General features: G+C 39.8%; 1 protein-coding gene across 1 annotated transcript in view; it reads left to right on the top strand.

The window, feature by feature from the left end:
- Positions 1–19,600, top strand: part of LOC104612621 (Calcineurin-like metallo-phosphoesterase superfamily protein) — a 161,715-nt gene that overhangs the window by 22,872 nt on the left and 119,243 nt on the right. Inside the window, exon 3 of the mRNA XM_010280107.3 lies at positions 13,621–13,799. Coding sequence (XP_010278409.1) covers positions 13,621–13,799 — 179 coding nt within the window. The remainder of the gene's footprint in view (positions 1–13,620; positions 13,800–19,600) is intronic.

Genomic DNA, 19,600 nt, shown 5'->3' with positions numbered 1-19,600 from the left:
TGGATCAACAAGTCCACAAATACAATGGCGAAGGAAGGGATGCATAGGGCACAATTAATTTGGGCTTACCTAATCTCTCAATGGGTCTTGGCTCGGTTTAGGAGCCTTGTACTTATTTTTTCTGCATAAAATTCTACTCTTCTTCTTTGGCTGCCAAGGCCTGTCACTGTTGTTGGCCATCCAACCTATCGCCAGTGCTGAATTACCTTCCACTTCTGAAGGTCTCAAGTTTAGATGCTTTGCTATCTTTAAACCTTGCAGAAGGGCAAGAGATTAGCAAAGGATATAAGTGCTGATTTTAGGTGGATCAGGAGGAGTGCAAATGGGTTAGCAGATACTTTAGCCAAACAAGGGGCTGCAAGGCAGCAACTATATTGGGCCTTGTTGTAACTTGGGTTGTAATCCTTGGGGATGACTATTGGGTCATCAGTCTAACAATCTTTTTGCTGATAGAAAAAACCTTGCAGAAGGACAGAGAGTTCTGCTAGTGGTGAATCTGAAATCTCAATTAGACGAGAAGAAAATGCAACAATCGTACCCCTACCATCTTTGAGAACTCTTCCTATACCTGAAGGTCCTGGCTTTCCAAAGGAGCTAGCATCAAAATTCAACGTGATTCTGTTATTTCTTGGTGGAATCAACTCCTCTTTCACTGTTGCTTTCTGAAGAGAGGAAGCTGCTATTATTCCCCAGCCTCTAAAAAGCATCCAAAGCTGCTATTAGCATCTGGCACCCACCTGCAACCAAAGAGAAAAAAAAAACTCCCAAACACGAGACACAAAAAAGCAGCATATTAGTAATAAAATATGGATTCACCGTTAGCAAAGCACAAGAAACAGATATGGTACTTCTCTTGCTTCTCTTCTCAAAGCACTCTTGTTCCAAATCTTTAAACATAGCTAAGAAACTAAGGTTATAGACAAAATAGTACGTTGTGAAGTTGTCTTGTAAACCTTAAGAGTCAAAACTACATGATAGAATGAGTTCAAGCAAAATTTAAACTTATAGAAAATGCGAATGATTCTTTTTTTGAAGAGTAAATAAAAAGAATTATTAAAATAAAAAAACAGGTACAAGCTGTTCAGGTGTCTAGATAACAGCCAGCAAATAAAAGCAAAATACATTAAAATTCAGTTCAGACTAAACTAATTCGCATTACAAGTTTGAATCTCTAACAAGTCCCAGAAATTCTCAGCAAAGTCTGAAGGACTGATTTGCTCCAATTCTTGAAGGGAGATGACCCAGCTTGTGATGAGTTTTCCAACTGATGCCACCAACTCTTCAATGCTCCTTTCCATTCTTTCAAAGAGCCTCTTGTTCCTTTCCCCCCACGAAGACCAGCAGACTGCAAAGCCACAAAGGGAATGCAGCTCCAGGAAATTTTAGCTTTCAAACTTCCTCTAAACTTGCCATGTAGAGAATATCTCTGCTGATGTTGATGGTTGGAATATGGGCATCCCAAAGAGGAAAAAATAGAATATCCAGATGAAATTTACTAAGTGGCAGGAGAAGAACAAATGGAATACAGTTTCCTCATCTGATTTGTACATATAGCAATAGCTAGCCAAGTAGAACCCTCTACTTTTTAGATGATCTGTTGTGAGAACACTATCCAATGCAACCAACCAAGCAAAAGCTTCCATTCTTAGGGGCACTGGATTTCCCCATATTCCATTCATTTTTCTCATTGTTTACACTGTCCTTGATGAGAATCAAGTAAAATGACTTAACTGTAAATTTTCCATTTCTGCTTTCCTTCCACCACAAGCCATCTTCACTAGTTGTAGAAATTCTGGTTTGCCTATACAATCTTGGGGCTCCAAACCACCTTATCACCACTAACTTCATAATATTGGGCCACAGAGTATACAATATTGGGCACAGATCACACAGTTACCCAACCCCACTCCAATCATCCTCCCAGAATCTCACTCTGGATCCAGTTCCTACATTAAAACTAACCAAGCGTTCGAACTCCTGGTTGAAACTCATTATGCCCTTCCACACACTCACACCGTATCAATTGGATGCCTCCCTTGGTTCCCAACTAAATCTCACCACCCCTTACTTCCCTACCACCACTAATGACTCCTTTTCCTTTTCTAGCCCAAACCTCCATAGCCATTTCCCCATAAGAGCTTTTGTTGAAAATTTTTATTCTTCTGGAACCCAACCCCCCTAAAGTTTTCGGTGTGCAGATTTTCTCCCACTTTACCAAATGAAAATTCCTTGGACCCGTTGTCCCTTCCCAAAGGAAATCCCTCTGAATTTTTTCTATTTTATTAGCTACAGAAATTGGTATTTTCAATAGTGAGAGGTAATAAGTAGGTAGTCTCCCAGAGCCTGGTTTGAAAGATTCACAAGGTTCGTTAAAAGTCAAGGATATAGTCAAGGACAATCTGATCATACTCTTTTCACAAAAAGATCCACCAAAGACAAGGTTTCGGTTCTGATTGTCTATGTTGATGATATAATCTTGACTGGAGATGATATTGAAGAGATGAACAGACTAAAGCAGAGCTTAGCCAATGAATTCGAGATTAAAGACTTAGGCTAGCTAAGGTACTTTCTTGGAATGGAAGTGCCTAGATCAAAGAAGGGCATTGTGGTTTCACAAAGAAAATATATTTTAGATCTCTTGAAAGAAACTGGAATGAGTGGATGCAAACCTTCAGATACTCCGATAGAAGTTAATACTAAAGTTGGAGAAGTTAAAGATGGGGTTCCAGTAGATACAGGAAGATACCAAAGGCTGGTAGGAAGATTGATTTACTTGTCACTTACACGTCCTGATATTGCCTTCGCTGTGAAGCAGGAAAATGACTCTTCTTCAAGAAAAATGATAAGAGAGGGGTTGAGGTGTATACAGATGCGGACTGGGTAGGCTCGATTACTGATAGGTCAACTTCGGGGTACTGCACATTTCTTTGGGGAAATTTAGTTACTTGGAGAAGCAAGAAGCAAAGTGTAGTTGCTAGAAGTAGTGCTGAGGCTGAATTCAGATCAATGGCTCAAGGAGTGTGTGAGGTTCTTTGGCTAAAGAGGTTACTAGCAGATCTTAAGATACCAGTAAGCTTTCCTATGAAACTGTATTGTGATAACAAGGCATCTATCAGCATTGCTCATAATCCGGTTCTACATGATAGGACTAAACATGTTGAGCTTGACAAACACTTTATAAAGGAGAAGCTTGATGAAGGAATAATCTACACTCCATTTGTACCAACCACGCATCAAGTTGCAGATATTTTGACTAAGGGCTTGTTGGGACAGCCATTTGAACTTCAAGTTAGCAAGTTGGGCATGATAGATATCTTTGCACCAACTTGAGGGGGAGTGTCGACAGATTAAGAAAGACAGGATTTGCTGTCGACAGATTAAGAAAGAGAGGATCTGCGGTAAAATAAGAAAGATATGGTTAAGAGATTTGAATAAATTTAGGAAAGTCATATCCTTGGATTAAGGGAAAGATTTAGTCAATCTCTGATTGAGAGAAATTCTAGGGGTTTGTCTTTCCTATCTTTTCTTATTTAAGGTGTATGCTCAATATGTTTTTATCATCAATAAAGAAAATCTTCTTCTTTTCTCCCTTTCTATTTCGCAACATTTATGAAGTTAAAGTTGAAACTGTAATCATTCATGGAGAGAGAGAGAAAGAGAAGAGAAGAGAAGAGAAGAGAAGAGGAAGATATGATTGAGAGACACAAAAAAGCCTCCTTTGGCGGCTGCCGGTTTAGTTATTTATATTAAATTAATATAAAAGGAATGGGAGATTACAAGTATGCCCTTGGTGGCACTCCCTAGTAACAAACTAATAAGAAAGAAATAAACTAACTGGCTGACAGCACACTAACGACAACTGTAAAATAACAATTAAATAATCCTCACAACACTCCCCCTCAAGTTGGGCTGAATATGTCTATCATGCCCAGCTTGTCACATAACTCATTGTGCCGCGAGTATGGAATTCCTTTTGTAAGGACATCAGCAAGTTGTTCCTTGGAGTTGGCATAAGGGAGGCAAATTTCCCCTTTTTTCTAATTTTGCCCTTATGAAGTGTTTGTCCACCTCAATGTGCTTGGTCCTCTCATGTAGGACAGGGTTGCTGGCGATGTTTATGGCTGCCTTGTTGTCACAGTAAAGAGACATAGGATTATGAACAACAACTCCAAGCTCCCCTAGAAGATTTTTTAGCCAAAGGACTTCAGCCATCCCATGTGTCATAGCTCCATATTCAGCTTACAACACTTGACCTTGCTACTACACTTTGTTTCTTGCTTTTCCAGGTCACTAGGTTTCCTCCCACAAATGTGCAATACCCACTTGTGGACTTTCTATCATCCACAACACCAGCCTAATCAGCATCTGTAAAGACTTCCACCTTTAGGTGATTATGTTTACTGAATAGTAGACCTGTTTTGGGATACTTTTTTAAGTATCTAAGAACTCTCTTTGTTGCCTCCATGTGTGATTTCTTAGGAGAGTGCATGAATTGGCTTAGAACCCAACTGAATAGGCAATGTCTAGACGGGCCATGGACAAATAAATCAACTTTCCCACTAACCTTTGGAACTGTTTCACATCTTTCAAAGGTTCACCATCACAGTCATCCAATTTGTGATCAACATCCATGGGAGTATCTGCTAGCCTTGTGCCTAATTTGCCTGTGTCTTGTAATAGATCAAGGGTGTATTTCCTTTGAGAAATGAAGATACCCTTTTCTGAGTGGGCGACTTCAATTCCAAGGAAATACTTCATGGGATCTAAATCTTTCACTTCAAATTTAGATGCAAGGAATTGTTTCAATTTTTGTATTTCTGAACTCTAATTTCCTGTAATGATGATATCATCCACATACACTATCAATACAACAACCTGTTCCTGACATCTCTTCACAAAGAGTGTGTGATCAGACTAACATTGTTTGAAGCCTACCTGCTGAATTGCCATGTGAAACTTACTGAACCAAGCTCTGGGAGATTGTTTTAAACCATAAAGAGACTTTCTCAGCTTGCACACCTTATTTTCACTTCCCTTGGCACAGAATCCAGGGGGTTGAACCATGTATACTTCCTCCTCTAGGTCACCATTTAAAAAAGCATTCTTTATGTCTAGTTGATTGATTTCCTAGTCAAGGTTAGCAGCTAATGACAGGAGGACCCTAATTGAATTCATCTTAGCTACTAGAGCAAAAGTCTCATCATAGTCAACCCTGTACACTTGAGTGCACCCTTTGGCTACTAATCTTGCTTTGTACCTTTCAACTGTCCCGTCTGCCTTGTGTTTAACTGTAAACACCCACTTACACCCCACTGGGTCTTTCCCCCTTGGAAGGGTGAAAGAACCCAAGAGTGAGATAGCTGAACATGATAGGTGGGACCAAGAAAACAATATGGCGACGTCTTGGCTCCTTGCAGCCATGGAACTTGATGCGAAGAAGAACTTTATGTGGGCAGACACCGCTAGTGAGATTTGGGAACATGCTAAAACCACCTATTCTGAGCAAAGGCATTATGCCAAGGTTTACCAATTGCAAGTTGAATCTTCAACCTGTAAACAGGGAAATCGTAGTTTGTCTACCTATTATTCAGCCCTTACTTCCGTATGGAAAGAATTGGATCATTATCAGGCTATAGAGTGGAAACATGATGATGATGCTAAGGCCTACAGAAAGCTGGTTTTTCAGCAGCGTGTGTTTGCCTTCTTGTTGGGACTGAACCTTGCCTATGAACCTTTGAGAGTTCAGATCTTAGGAAGTTAAGAGTTGCCGTCGGTATGCTCTTGTTCAATCTGAAGAAAGTAGGCGGAGTGTGATGGTTGCAACCGAGGGGGAGCAACAAGTTGCATTGGTTGCAATGAGTAATAACAACATGGGGAAGAAAAGTGACACCAAGAAGGCTGATGATAAAGACAAGTTATTTTGTAGCCACTGTCGGCGCTCACGACATACACATGACACATGTTGGGACATTCACGGGAAGCCCAAGCGGGCAGCGAAGAACCAAGAACAGGGTAAAGGGCAAGGTCAGAAGAAGACGAACACAACACATAATGTAGCACATGTGGCAACCCAAGATACTCAGGTTGCTGGCACTACTTGGGACCACCTTACTAATTCTGACCCCAAGGAAGATATCATGAATTCCTTCAGAGACCACTTGGAGTCATATGGTAGGGCTTTGCGACAGATGGATAGTTCAATCACTGGTACTCCTACTTCATTTGCATCTCCATCAAGTAATGCGGCTTTTGCATTCCATGTCACTACTACCACTGGTTCCCCTTGGATCAATGACTCAGGGGCCTCTAACCACATGACCGGTAAGCCGAACTCATTTCAAATTTATAGCCTTTTGTCAGGAAGGGATAAAGTGAGGGTTGCAGATGGATCATTCTCCTCCATTGCAGGCCAAGGATCAATATCTCTTCCCCATGGCCTTATCCTAAATTGTGTATTGCATGTCCCTCAACTTCCTATAAATTTGCTTTCAATCAGTAGTATCACAAACTTTTAAATTGTAGTGTAACCTTTTTCAGGATCTAACTTCTTGGAGGACGATTGGTAGAGGGAGCCTAGTCAATGGTCTCTACATTCTCGACAACAAAGCTGGTCTCTAGGTGTCATCCTCAGAGTCATATACTCAATCAAATAAGAGTCAATTTTTTTTGTGGCATAGCCGGTTAGGTCATGTTTCTTTTGAAATAGTAAAGTCTTTGTTTCCAGTTTTATTTAAGTCATGTTTAGTGTCAGAGTTTCAGTGTCAAACGTGTTAGTTCAACAAACAATGTAGAACAACTTTTCACTCAAATAATAAAAGATCAAGTGTTCCTTTTCATGTTGTGTATTCTGATGTATGGGGGCCTATTACTATAATCTCTGAGGTCGGATATAAGTACTTTATCACATTTATCGATGACTTCTCTTGCTATACATGTGTATTCCTTATGCGTAGTAGAGACAAAGTTCCAAAGATTGTGAAAGACTTCCAGAGGATAGTGTTTACTCAATTCCATGTTAAAATACAAATTTTCCAATCAGACAATGCAAATGAATATTTCCACGGTGAGCTCAATGAGTTCTTTGCTTCCCACGGATCTATTCATAGGAGCTCATGCGCAAGAACACCACAACAAAATGGTATTGCAGAAAGAAAAAAACAGACACCTCCTTGAGGTAGCTCGTGGGATGATGTTACACAATGTTGGTTCGGCTGATTTAATGTATATGTTTGTCATTGCTGCGTCTTAAGTCATTAGTTATTGGGCCTAAACTTGTTTAATGTTTTATTTGTCTAGGTGTCCCATCACTAATCAGGGGCATTCTTGTTCATTCATGTAACACTATGTAATAAACATATATATAAGATAGTAGGGTCGGCTGAAAGGTTATGAGCCGCCATTCTTAAACTTTCTCCTCTTCTTCTCTTCTTCTTCGGCTACTGTGTTCCAGCAAACATGGTATCAGAGCATTAATCCATCTCTTGGTCACTGTGAAGAGACCCTAGGGTTGATCGTCGAACACAACAAGGTCTATACCTAGGGTTTCCCTTGGTTGTAGGGCCCAAGGGGAGTTTGTCCCAGAAGCTGATGCCCTACTAGACTCCTTACAGCAGGTAGTAGCCATTCGGCTGCTAAGAGAGATCTGTGTGGAACGGATCTAGGTGGAGGACTGATTTCGGCAGTCCTAGTACTGGTCGTAGGGGTGACTACAGTCTACGACAGCAGAAGTCAAAGCCCAGTAGAAGTCAGCAAGGTGCAGCGGTGGGTTGCTCTTGGTTTTAGATCTGTTACGAGTTCTCAGGACTGTAACAACCTCGGTAAGTCTGAAACAGTATTCTTTGTACTAAGTTTGCAATCGTGATCATTGTAAGAGGGAGGAGATGTCCTCAATATCCGGGGAAGTGGCTTCTAGGGATAATAGATTTGGTGGGAGGTCTCCTAATCTGGAGAATCCAAATCTACACAGCTTGTAGATCACCAGTGTGTTGTTGGATGAATACAATTTCAGGGAATGGTCTGTTTCTGCCATGCTCTTCATTACTTCCCAGGAACTCATGGGTTATTTAGATGGGCAAAAGGAACCTGAAGTGGGTAGTGTGGAGTACGCAGTTTGGCGTAAGGAGAATGCTATTGTTATGTCCTGGCTGCTTGCTTCAATGACTCCAAGAGTAGCCAGGACTGTTCAACACTTTTCCACTGCTGCTAGGATTTGGGAGAAAGTGTTTAAAACTTATGGACAGAGAAAGAACAATGCCAGAATTTATAGGCTAAACCAAGACATTGCTGCCTTGAGACAAGGAGATATGACAGTTGCAACGAATTTTGCAACCCTAAAAGGACTGTGGGAAGAGCTTGATCACCACCTTATTCTTGATTGGGAGAATGCCAGAGACAAGGAGAGGCATGATAAATAAATTGAAGAGGGTAGAGCCTTTCAGTTCTTGGCTGGTTTAGACCCAATGTATGAGATCATAAGGTCTCAAATTTTAGGAAGGGATGAAATACCAGATTTACATCATGTTTATTATCTAGTAAGGAATGAAGAGGTCAGGAGGAAAGAGATGCAAGTTGACACTCAAATGCAGCCAGCTGAACAGCCTGTTGAACATTCAGCCCCGATTTCTTCAAATCAAAAGGGGAACAAGTATTCAGACAAGAGGCATCTTAAGTGCACTCATTGTGGAGGTGAAAGGCATGTAAAAGAGAAGTGTTGGGTTCTTTATCCTCATCTGAAACCAGCTGCCTTGAGGAAAGACAAGAAGCACCAGAAGGGTCAAGCAGCAAGTGGGAACCTTGTTACTAGTCACAGTGGTGATAGCACACAGAACACATCAACAGTAGCTTCTTCTCCAATGGAACAGACTGCTAATTCCTCTGTATCCGGGTCCTTGGGTTTCACTGCTGATGAGGTAGAGGTCCTTAGCCGGGCTTTAACCCGTCTAAGGACTAACTCTCTTGCTTCCACCTCCCTTGCTAGATCAGGTATTGTCTTTGCTTTTAATGCAACTAGTTCTATTGACTCTACTTCTTGGATTATTGATTCCGGTGCTACTGACCACATGACACATATGTAACTAGCTTTTCCCCTTACTGTTACATAAAGTTTTTCACTTTTAGCCCACTCCAGGTAGTTTAGACCATTTAAAGGGGTAATGAGCATGGGAAACATCATGTTTTTACTTCCCATACCAGCTGTGCTACGGGTTGGTGTAACCCCCGATGAAGTTGAATCATAGTTTGCCATAGAGTACTGCTGAATCAGACCAAATCCCACACAACTACACAACAGCCACAATCAGAATACAAACCCCCAAGAAATTTACTTCTGGAATGTGGAAAAAACAAAAACTGCTGAAATCAACTCAGTGATGGTTCAGCCATTAAAACAGCCCAGTAATCAGTCCAGCACTAGCTGTTAGAATAGTATACTAGCAGTTTGACTACAACACATGCAATCTAACAGTCCAGCATCTAAACGAAGGTATAAAACCAAAAAGGTAAGGCTTTTACACCACTGGCCATAGAAAAACACAAGAACACATACCCTGTCCAGCATGTGTACGAAGGTGCCAACCCAGAAATTAACTTCACAGCATTGAACAGATGAGGAAGGGAGTCTTTACTGCATCGCCGTTCTTCTGCTAGGATTTACTTGATGTTACGACCAAGGAAGAACCCAATGGAAGAAGCCGCAAGTGGCCTGCTAGGGTTTCTCTGTCTTCCACGTCCAAGAAATCAAAGAAGAAAGAGGACTAAGCAGGTTCAGATGGGAGAAACAGATTTTTATAGCCCAGAACCTGGCTCTGATACCATGTAATCATTGATGGAGAGAGAGAGACGAGAGAGAGAAAGAGAAGAGAAGAGAAGAGAGGAAAGAGGAGAAGAGGAAGATATGATTGAGAGACACAAAAAAACCTCCTCTGGCGGCCGCCAGTTTAGTTATTTATATTAACTTAATATAAAAGGAATGGGAGATTACAAGTATACCCCTGGTGGCACTGCCTAGTAACAAGCTAATAAGAAAGAAAGAAACTAACTAGCTGACAACACAGTAACAGCAACTGTAAAATAACAATTAAATAATCCTCACAACAGAAACCATTAGGCCCTGGAGCTTTGTCTCCATTTATCCTCTTTAAAGCCTCTCTGACTTCTACTTCAATCTCCCTCTCCAGCCACCTAACTGCCCTCTCACTCTTTTTTTTTTTTTTGGTTTCTACTTCCCCCAGGGAAATCCAGCACCACTGCCTCCCTGAGTACTACTAAATTTTGAATACTTTCCCAGTTCTCAGTCAACTCCTCCCCTACTTGTACTCTTGAAATCAGATTTCTTCTTTTTCTCCCACTTGCGAATGCGTGAAAGAAAGCTGTATTTTTGTCCCCCTCCTTTAACCACAGTGCCCTTGATTTCTGCCTCCATCCCACCTCTTCTCTCATCAACAACCTGTCTAACTTCCTTTCCAACCCTTCTTTCTCCAACCTAGCTTCTCTTGGAAATATCTCTTTCTCCTCCTTTAATCTGTCCAGCCTAGCAATCTTTTCCAACACTTCTTTTTTGCTGCCTTCCTCATCCCCTAATTCTCCCTGTCTTCTTCCTTTCAACTCTTCTTTAACTGTCTTCTCCATCCGCTTTCAGCTCCACCCACTCTCCCCCATCCTTCCCCCATATCTCATTCATCACATTTATGTTGAAAACCTCTAGTTTCATTTCCTATAAGATGACTACATCAGGCTTCTTCTTCCTAATTAATTTGTGTACTAGAGCTCACCTATTTCTTCTCCTTTAACCCTTGGCATTCCAGCTTAGCAACTTCATCCTTCTTCATCCCCCTTCTCTATATGGGTTCCCTCGGTTTAACCCTCACTCTTCAACTACAACTTGATCCTCCTCTGCCCCTTCTTTGTTCCATCTTTTCTCTTTATTTCTTTCTTCTCTTTTTTTGGCCTTCTCTTCTATCTTCTTTCAAAATGTTCGAAGGCTATTTTAGCAAAGCCCTCTCTTCCCCTAGAAGCATAGTCTGAGAGATTTTCCTATTGTGACCTCTTTGTCAACTATCTTGTTCAACTCCAAGTTCTTCTCTATGGCATAGGGGTGTAAATGGACCGAATTCGAATTGGATCAGGCCATATCCAAATTTGAATCTGATTAGAAAATCCGATATCTGAATTCGATTCGATATCCGATGGGTATTGAAAATTAATATCCGAATTCAAATCCGATTAAATATTCGAATATTCGATTCGATTAATTAATTATTTTTGATAATTAATAAATATATAAAATAAATATTTTATTGATATAAAGTATATAAATATATAAATTATTCATATAACTTAATTATTATATATATAAATTATATAAAATATTTTATATATTATATATAAGAATTAAATAATCGGTCGAATTCGGATATTTGTCGAATCAAATCAGGTCATATCCGAATTCAAATCCGATTAACTATTCGGTACAAATAGGATATCTGAGTTCAACCGATTAGATATTCGAATTATCCGAATTCGATTTGATTATGTCGAATATCGAATTTGAAATTGGATTTTCAAATACCGTTGACACCCCTACTGCGACACTCTCCTCTTTCTCTCCTCCCCCCTTTATTTCTTTGCCTAAACCCAATGACATCCTTCTATTATACACCATTTTTTTTCTCTCTGAATTCCTCTTCCTTCCTCTTTCGTTTTCTTTTCCCTTCACGCTTTCACTGACCCTAGGTTCCTTCTTTTCACCTTCGTCAATTCTTGTCACCTCACTAGGATAGAGGAAGTGGGGGAAATGATGCTTACCTCTTCTGATCTGTCTACTACTATAGGGTTGAAAGACTGGATTGTCGCTTCGCCCTTTCTCTCTACCTCAAATTGAGGTTTCCTTGTTCCAGTTAACTTCCACCTCCACCCTGCAACTCTTCTTGTTCCTCCCTCCTTTTACCACTATCGTTTCTTTTCCATCCTTCCCCATATTTTGTTATCATCCAAACCACTCCTCCCTCCCTTTTTTTTCTTCTTGACCCCCTGTTTCTTTTGTTATTTTTTGCTTTCCGATTATGCCCCCCTTATTTCACACCTAAGCCCATAGAGAAGGTATTTTTTGAGTTCCTCACCCCTTTGTGGGCCCCGCTACTTAAAGCCCCCTTTTTTGACTCCATTATCTAATGATTCCTCTTCTTTGTCCCTCTGACCTTTTGAAGTCATTCCAGCTCCCTCCCCACTTAATATTTCATTTTCCGTGTCGGATAAGTTAAAAACTTTGTCATGCGATGCCCTTTTACCCCTAGACAATTTCTCTTCGTCTTCTTCTTCCCCTGACTACCAATTTGTCTCTCCTTCTTTTGTCTCCCTCCCTTGCTCCGGTTGAGACTGCCATCCCTTCCCCTGCACCTTTTCCGAACTGGTTTGATCGCCGAAACTTCTCTGGCCTAGGAACGTGAAGTTGTGGCTTTCTAGCAGGATCCTCAAATCATATATTTCACCTATGAAATTCATATTCAGCTTGTTTGGAACGTCTTATCGCTGAATTGCAGGAAACCCCTGCAATGGTTTCCTATGGCCTCGAAGGTCTTTATACTCCAAGCATGCAAGGGATTTCCTACCACATCGATCCAGACAGCCCTTCTCTTTCTCCGAAATGGCAGAGCTCAAGCCGCCAGGAACCACCAGTCTAGTCTGAGGTCAAACTCCCTCTCATTCGGTCTCTATTGATTGATAACAATCTCTGCCATCGCCTTTATATGAAACATAAATAGGAGCAGCCTGCCATTTAGTTTTCTTACCCCCATTAACTTCTCATTTCCCCACTCTATCTTCGCCCAGATTTCCACCTTCTCCATTTCTAAATCTATGCCAACAAATCTTCCCACTAAACTTGCCTCCAGCACTTGCATCCTCTCAGCCATCTTCCTAACCCTCGGACGTCCACCTCAATCATGCTCTTCCTCCTCTCATCCATATTCCCTAACCCCCGAATGTAAATGATTCTAATAGATCAACCAAATAATTTATTACACAAATGAAAACTAATATTTAACTTCATGTTTGAAAAGAACATTGAGCTGGCTCAATGTGGCAATTATGTCCATTAGATGGGCAGTGACATTGCTACTCCACATATCTTCAATATTGTCACCAACTTACATAGTTACATTATAATACTATCTCTTATACTACACATAGTACTGGTAGTGTTCATTGGAGAATGTGTCAATTCCAGTAAAATTTTGTGTCAACATCTGTGGAAATAAAAACATGTCGTGGAAATATTAAGAAATTTATGTGCATTTTAAAGCATGCAAAAAAGACCCATAACCTGTCTTTTCCAGTCTCTTCATACACTCTATAATACAATAAAGCAAAAGCTAAACCAATACAGAAGAATCCAGTTCAACTCACTCTTAATTGCTGCACTCTTGGCCAAAGAGTTGGCATGGCTAGATGATTTCTCAATGTCTAACCTGGTTGAGCAAGATTTTCTGGACTGCTAATGATCAAGCCTATATAATACAATGATTATGCTCCTGTTGATTCTCTCCATTCCTGGCCAAAGATGTTTGTTTTTCTGGGTTATCCTTTTCATGTTCATTGCTTTCTAATAAAATTTCCACATAACAGCTTATGGACAGGACTTCCCTTGGTCTTCCTCCCAAATCACTTGCTTTGGAGATTGCACAGTTTTACACAGATTTGTACATGCGAAGGTCATTTCTTGCATCTATTTTGCCTCTCAAACCCAACCTGATTCTCTTCCTGGGTGATTATTTTGATGGTGGGCATCTCTTGTCAGATGAAGAGTAAGTAATTGGAAATTGGAGGTCACTTTTAGTTTAGCCTCTTTTTTTACTGTTACTAATGTTTTTCTAATTGCTTTTCATATTTATAAATGAGTTGCTCCTTGATATGGATGTTTTTATTTTGCATTTCACTGAATATCCCAAAAGATAGTTAAATAGTGCCACAGTAATTCATTGCTTGAATGTGTGATGACATATTTCAATGTATAATGGCTGGAAATTTTAACAGAGGTGAGGTGCTGAGTTAGCAAAATCAAGGAAAAAAGAATGAGATTTAAGATATATAAGGGCTTGGTTTTGAACCAAATGGACTATGCCATTAATAGGTACGTTTTAAGATGAGATTCAAGGGTTTAAGGTGACTGGAGACAGCTTTAAAGGGGTTGTAAGTATGAAATTACTAATTAGGCTTATAACTGTAGATGGAAATTAAGAAATCAAAGAAACTAAAGAATAAGGACATCACCAGAATTTGATCAGGAGGGCTCAAAGGATTACTGAGAATTCTATTTGGTGGAGTTATTAACTATGCATTGCAAAAAGAAGAATAACTGGTAGGCTAGGAGGTTTTAGCAATAGAAGGAAATATAAATGTAGGGGAGATGGCATACGGTTTATAAGATAGGTAGCGGTAAGAACAGCATCACCCCAAAATCTTGTAGGAACATGTGAGGCAAACAAAATGCTTCTTGCAACTTCAACAATATGTCTATTTTTCCTTTCAGCAACTCCATTTTGTTCAGGGGTTCTAACACAAGAGCTTTGGTGAATAACCCCCATGTCAGAGAGATACAAGGATAAGTTCTTTTCAAAGTACTCTTTTGCATTGTCGGATCTGAAAACTTTAATTCTGGTATCAAATTGGGTTAAAATAAGCTCATGAAATTGCCTCACAAGTCTTGGAACTTCACGGGATTTCATCAGGTATATCCAAGTGAATCTAGAAAATTCATCAATAAACAGGACGAAATATCTGTAGCCCCCCATAGAAGATAAGTGGTAAGGCCCCTACACATCAGAGTGCACAATGTGAAAAGGAAAAGAAGATCTTTTATTTCTCATAGAATAATTGTTTCTACAATGCTTTGACAACTGACATGACTCACAATTGAGACTGGACACACTGACTCCCTTAAACAATTCGGGAAGTAAATGACTTAAAGCAGAAAAAGGTAAATGACCAAAACGATAATGACTCAACATGATTCGACTGACAGACTCCGAAGAAGTAGAACCAAAGGCAGTTCTTGGGATAATCAAGGCATTGGCCAGGAGTGTTGAACAAGTATTCCGTTCGCTTCATGGCCACTCCCCCTCTAACACTCTAAATCATTTTATTAACTTAATCTTTGAAATATTACAGAGGGGCCCTTAGATGGGCAAGAAATTACAAAACAGAGTATGTAAGAGTATGGGCCTAGAATAAGGCCCATTACAGAGAAAAAAGATAAACATAACATAGAATGACAGCTTATGGGCCATTCGGCCCATCTCCTCTACATAAAATAAAAACAGCTAATATAGATAACAGAAAACTTAATTTTCTTGAGAAACAATATCCAAAATTTACAATGTCCCAGAGCCATGTACCTCTCTTTCACATCCTCAAAATCAGGACTCACCATTTGAAATCTTTCCTGTAGCAAATGTATTGGCCATCAAATTAGCATATTTTGGATTCCATCTAAATGAAATCTTTGTTTTGAAAGCTGAGGAACGTATCTAATATGGTTCTCTAATCCTTGGGGAGAATGATTCTATATGTTGAAGTACTATGGTCTGCCTCTTCCTGGAATCATATATCTTTTCAGTCTTGGTATGTGGTCATTGAAAAGATAAAGAATATCTTGTTGGGAAAATCTACTTTTTCCTAGGATTTGGGATGGAACTAGTTAAATCTACCTTGTCCAACTGCTAAATCTATTACATATTTAGTACTAAGTTGTTAAGATGATAAAACACATTAAACTAACTCTTGAAGGTGTCAAGTAGTTTAGCTGGTAAAATCTTGGGGAGTTGAATCTGAGACCTGGTGCTGAATCTTGTGTTCATTGATTATAGCTACTGGCATGGAGCTCTGAAATGGGAGTTCACTGCATGAGGGTTTCTCTCTCCTTATCTTGCAGAGTTTGTCAGGATGGAGAAGGGTAAGAATGTATCACAGGAAGGTTGAGCACCATAGGCGCGGTTTCCTTCAGCTCCTTCGAAGGAAGATGACTTCTCATCATACAGGTATAGTGAATGCTTCTCCTAGTATTTTTCATATACTCAGGTAAGTGGGGACTGCTCTGAGCATGCAACTAACATGCAACCATCTTTTGAAACCTCATCCAACCCACCTAGCAGTTGATACTAGGCAACCTCTCTACCTTCACAAAGTCGGTCATCTCATGAACCATTTGAATCAATACGGGGAGATAGCATAGTGGTAGGGAAGAGTTTTAAAGATAAACTATTGCAACTAGTAGATGAGTCCAATACGTTGAATTGGTACAAGGATGCATATATCGAGTCTCAGATGGATTACACAACCATGACATCCCATGATGCTACCATTGCTGAAGATGCAAATCTCTGTGTCCATTCCTATAGTCTAAAGGAGTGCATCTGTCATCCATGGCGTAATATGCTAATTAGTATGATTTTGGGTAGACCTTTGAGTTATCATCTAGTAGTCTAGATTATACAACAGTTGTGGAAACCATCTGGTTCTTTGGATATCATCGATTTTTCCAATAATTTTACTTGAAAGAAGAAGAAGAAGAACTGTTTACTGTATTATAGGTTTGAAGAGAAGAAAAGAGAGAAAGAGAGAGAGAGAGAGAGAAAAAGAGTGAAGAGAGGAGAAAAGAAAGAAGGGGTTCAGTGGTGAATGATCTTCTGCCCCATACACTCCTTTATTTATAGCTTTTAGGATCCTTACAAAAAAAGGAAATAAACAAAAATTAGAAACAATAAGGTCAGCCATCCCAACTTAACAAAAATTAGAAACTTCTAATAACAGAAATTAGAACTACTAAAAAGAAATTAGAAACAACTAGGTGTGGGTATGAAACCACACACACTAGAGCCTGAGTGTGGGTATGGAACCCCACACTCGTGGCTAACCAATTATTTCTTCACTCCCCCTCAAGTTGGGAGTAGATATTTGTCATTCCCAACTTGTGTAGATCTGTTTCCAATTTGCCTTTTGTGACTGCTTTGGTGAGGAGATCAGCTAACTGCTTGTCTGAGGCAATGTAAGGAAGGCATACTTCTTGAGATGCGACTGGCTCTCGGATAAAATGTTTGTCAACCTCGATATGCTTAGTCCAGTCGTGCTGTATTGGGTTGTGGGCAATATTAATTGCAACTTGATTATCGCAATACAACATCAGAGGCTTCTCATAATCAACCTCCAACTCATTAAGCAAGGATCTCAACCACCATGGATCTGTATTCCGCTTCTGCATTGGAGCGAGCAATAACATTTTGTTTCTTGCTTTTCCAGGAAACAAGATTTCCCCCCACAAATGCACAATATCCAGAGGTGGATGTCCTATCATCAACACATCCAGCTCAATCCACATCTGTATACACTTCTCACACTATCTCTTGTCAATAACTGTTGTCTCACAATGTCATATTCAGAGTTCAGACCAGTTGGGAACTCAAAAGCTCTGTTAGTTTCAACCTACTTTCTATATGTTTGTGCATCTTTCTGATTCTCCCACTCAATTGTTTCAGATGGTCAATTTCATGCCACAGGGATTTTAAGGTTGAAAAGTAAACAGAGACCTGCTTCTCTCCTTGCCTCAGATTTTTAACCTCACATTTTAGCTCATAAGCCCTAGCAACATTAAGAGGTTGAGAGTAAGTTTCCTTCATAACATCCCATATTTCCTTAACTATTTTGGCCCACAAGTAGTTTCGACTAATGTGTGGCCGCATAGAGTTGCACAGCCATGTTATCACCAAAAAAATTTTCTTGGACCCACCTAGCATAAGTAGGGTCCTCCTTGGAGAGCTCCTTCACATCCCCTAGCAAGAAGCTCAATTTTCCTCTACCCCCAATAGCCATCATGGCTGATTGGGCTCATTCCAAGTAGTTTGGTCCATCAAACTTAACAGTTGTAATATGAAAGGTGTTTTCAGTCATGTTACCTGAACCACCAGTCCCAAAAGCACCTTCCCCTTGCTTCTTGTACTCTATTCTAAGTTAAGAAGAGGCTTTAAACTACTGTGACAAGAAAAAAACTGTATTTCAAGGCTGATAACAGCCAACCTAGGACAACGATTTTGTAGTTAAATATCAGTCAACTACTGTCCTAAGATTGATATCAACCTTGGACTGATTGATATCAGTCCTGAGATTTTCTATCCGTACCTCTCTGAATGAATAACAAAGTCTTTTTGAGTATCAATCTCAAGAAAAGGTACTTACTTTATGAAGAAAAAAGCCTATAAAACTGATTGCTACCTTCAGTCTTCAAACTTGATCAATCGATTACTGTCAGCGCCTTGAATCTTGATCAAAGAACCAAGAAAAAAAACTGATCGGCACCTCCAATCTTGATCAAGAATCGATTTTGATCACTCAATTCCTACCTGATTCTTCCCGATTACAAGAAGCTCTCTCCAATCTTAGGACAGCTGCTAAAGCCTTCTTGTAACCTCCAAGAATCAGCCGAAATAAGGATCTTTCTGAACTTTCAGCCCTAAACAATTCTCATGTGGTTGGCTGAATTAAATCCACATGAGAAACCCTAGATCTAAGGCTCTGATACCAACTTGAAAGAAGAAGAACTGTTTACTGTATTACAGGTTTGAAGAGAAGAAAAGAGAGAAAAAGAGAGAGAGAGAGAGAGAGAGAGAGAGAGAGAGAGAGAAAGAGTGAAGAGAGGAGAAAAGAAAGAAGGGTTTCAGTGGTGAATGATCTGCTGCCCCATACACTCCTTTATTTATAGCTTTTAGGATCCTTACAAAAATAGGAAATAAACAAAAAATTAGAAACAATAAGGCCAGCCAGCCCAACTTAACAAAAATTAGAAACTTTTAATAGCAGAAATTAGAAACTAAAGAAATTAGAACCACTAAAAAGAAATTAGAAACTACTAATAAAAGAAATTAGAAACAACTAGGTGTGGGTATGAAACCACACACACTAGAGCCTGAGTGTGGGTATGGAACCCCACACTCGTGGCTAACCAACTATTTCTTCAATTTTTATATTTTTAGATTTACTCAGTTGGAGGATTTTAATAAAGCAATATACAAGGGTCCCCGGACGGTAGCAAATCATTATCTGTCATTAAGTAAATGGCAACTGTCTTCTAGGGCTGCAAGGGAGAATATCAGAGCTGCCCTTTGAGTATTTTGACTTTAAGGTCCTTCAGATCATTGGTAACAGTTTGTTGACTTGTGAAAACTGGTGAAGTTACACTCTCATCGGCAAGAGGTAAAATGCCAGAATTTGCAATGAAATAGATATCAGGAACCCTCTTTGCACAAGAGTTAAGATTGATGGTCAGTGGTATGCTATGATGTATGAAAAGCTTCCTCTTATTTGTTTTGGACGCAGCAAGATAGGGCATCGAAAAGATCATTGCCCAAATGCAATTTCTCCTCTTTCAGATCAAACGGAAACCTACTCAACACAGGGGCAGTTGGGTCCACCGGTCCATGTTCCCACTAGACATGTTAAAGATAAATCAGCACACACAAAATGGCAGAAATAACCTTATCAAATCAAAATAGGACTAGCGGACATGGCATTGTCAAGTTTTGGAAACTTCAGGAGGATACTAATTCAGTTCCTCCAA

Source organism: Nelumbo nucifera, chromosome 8 (assembly GCF_055504915.1).
Source record: "Nelumbo nucifera cultivar China Antique chromosome 8, China Antique-T2T, whole genome shotgun sequence".
Classification (NCBI taxonomy): domain Eukaryota; kingdom Viridiplantae; phylum Streptophyta; class Magnoliopsida; order Proteales; family Nelumbonaceae; genus Nelumbo; species Nelumbo nucifera.
This window is presented reverse-complemented; position numbering and strand designations above follow the sequence as displayed.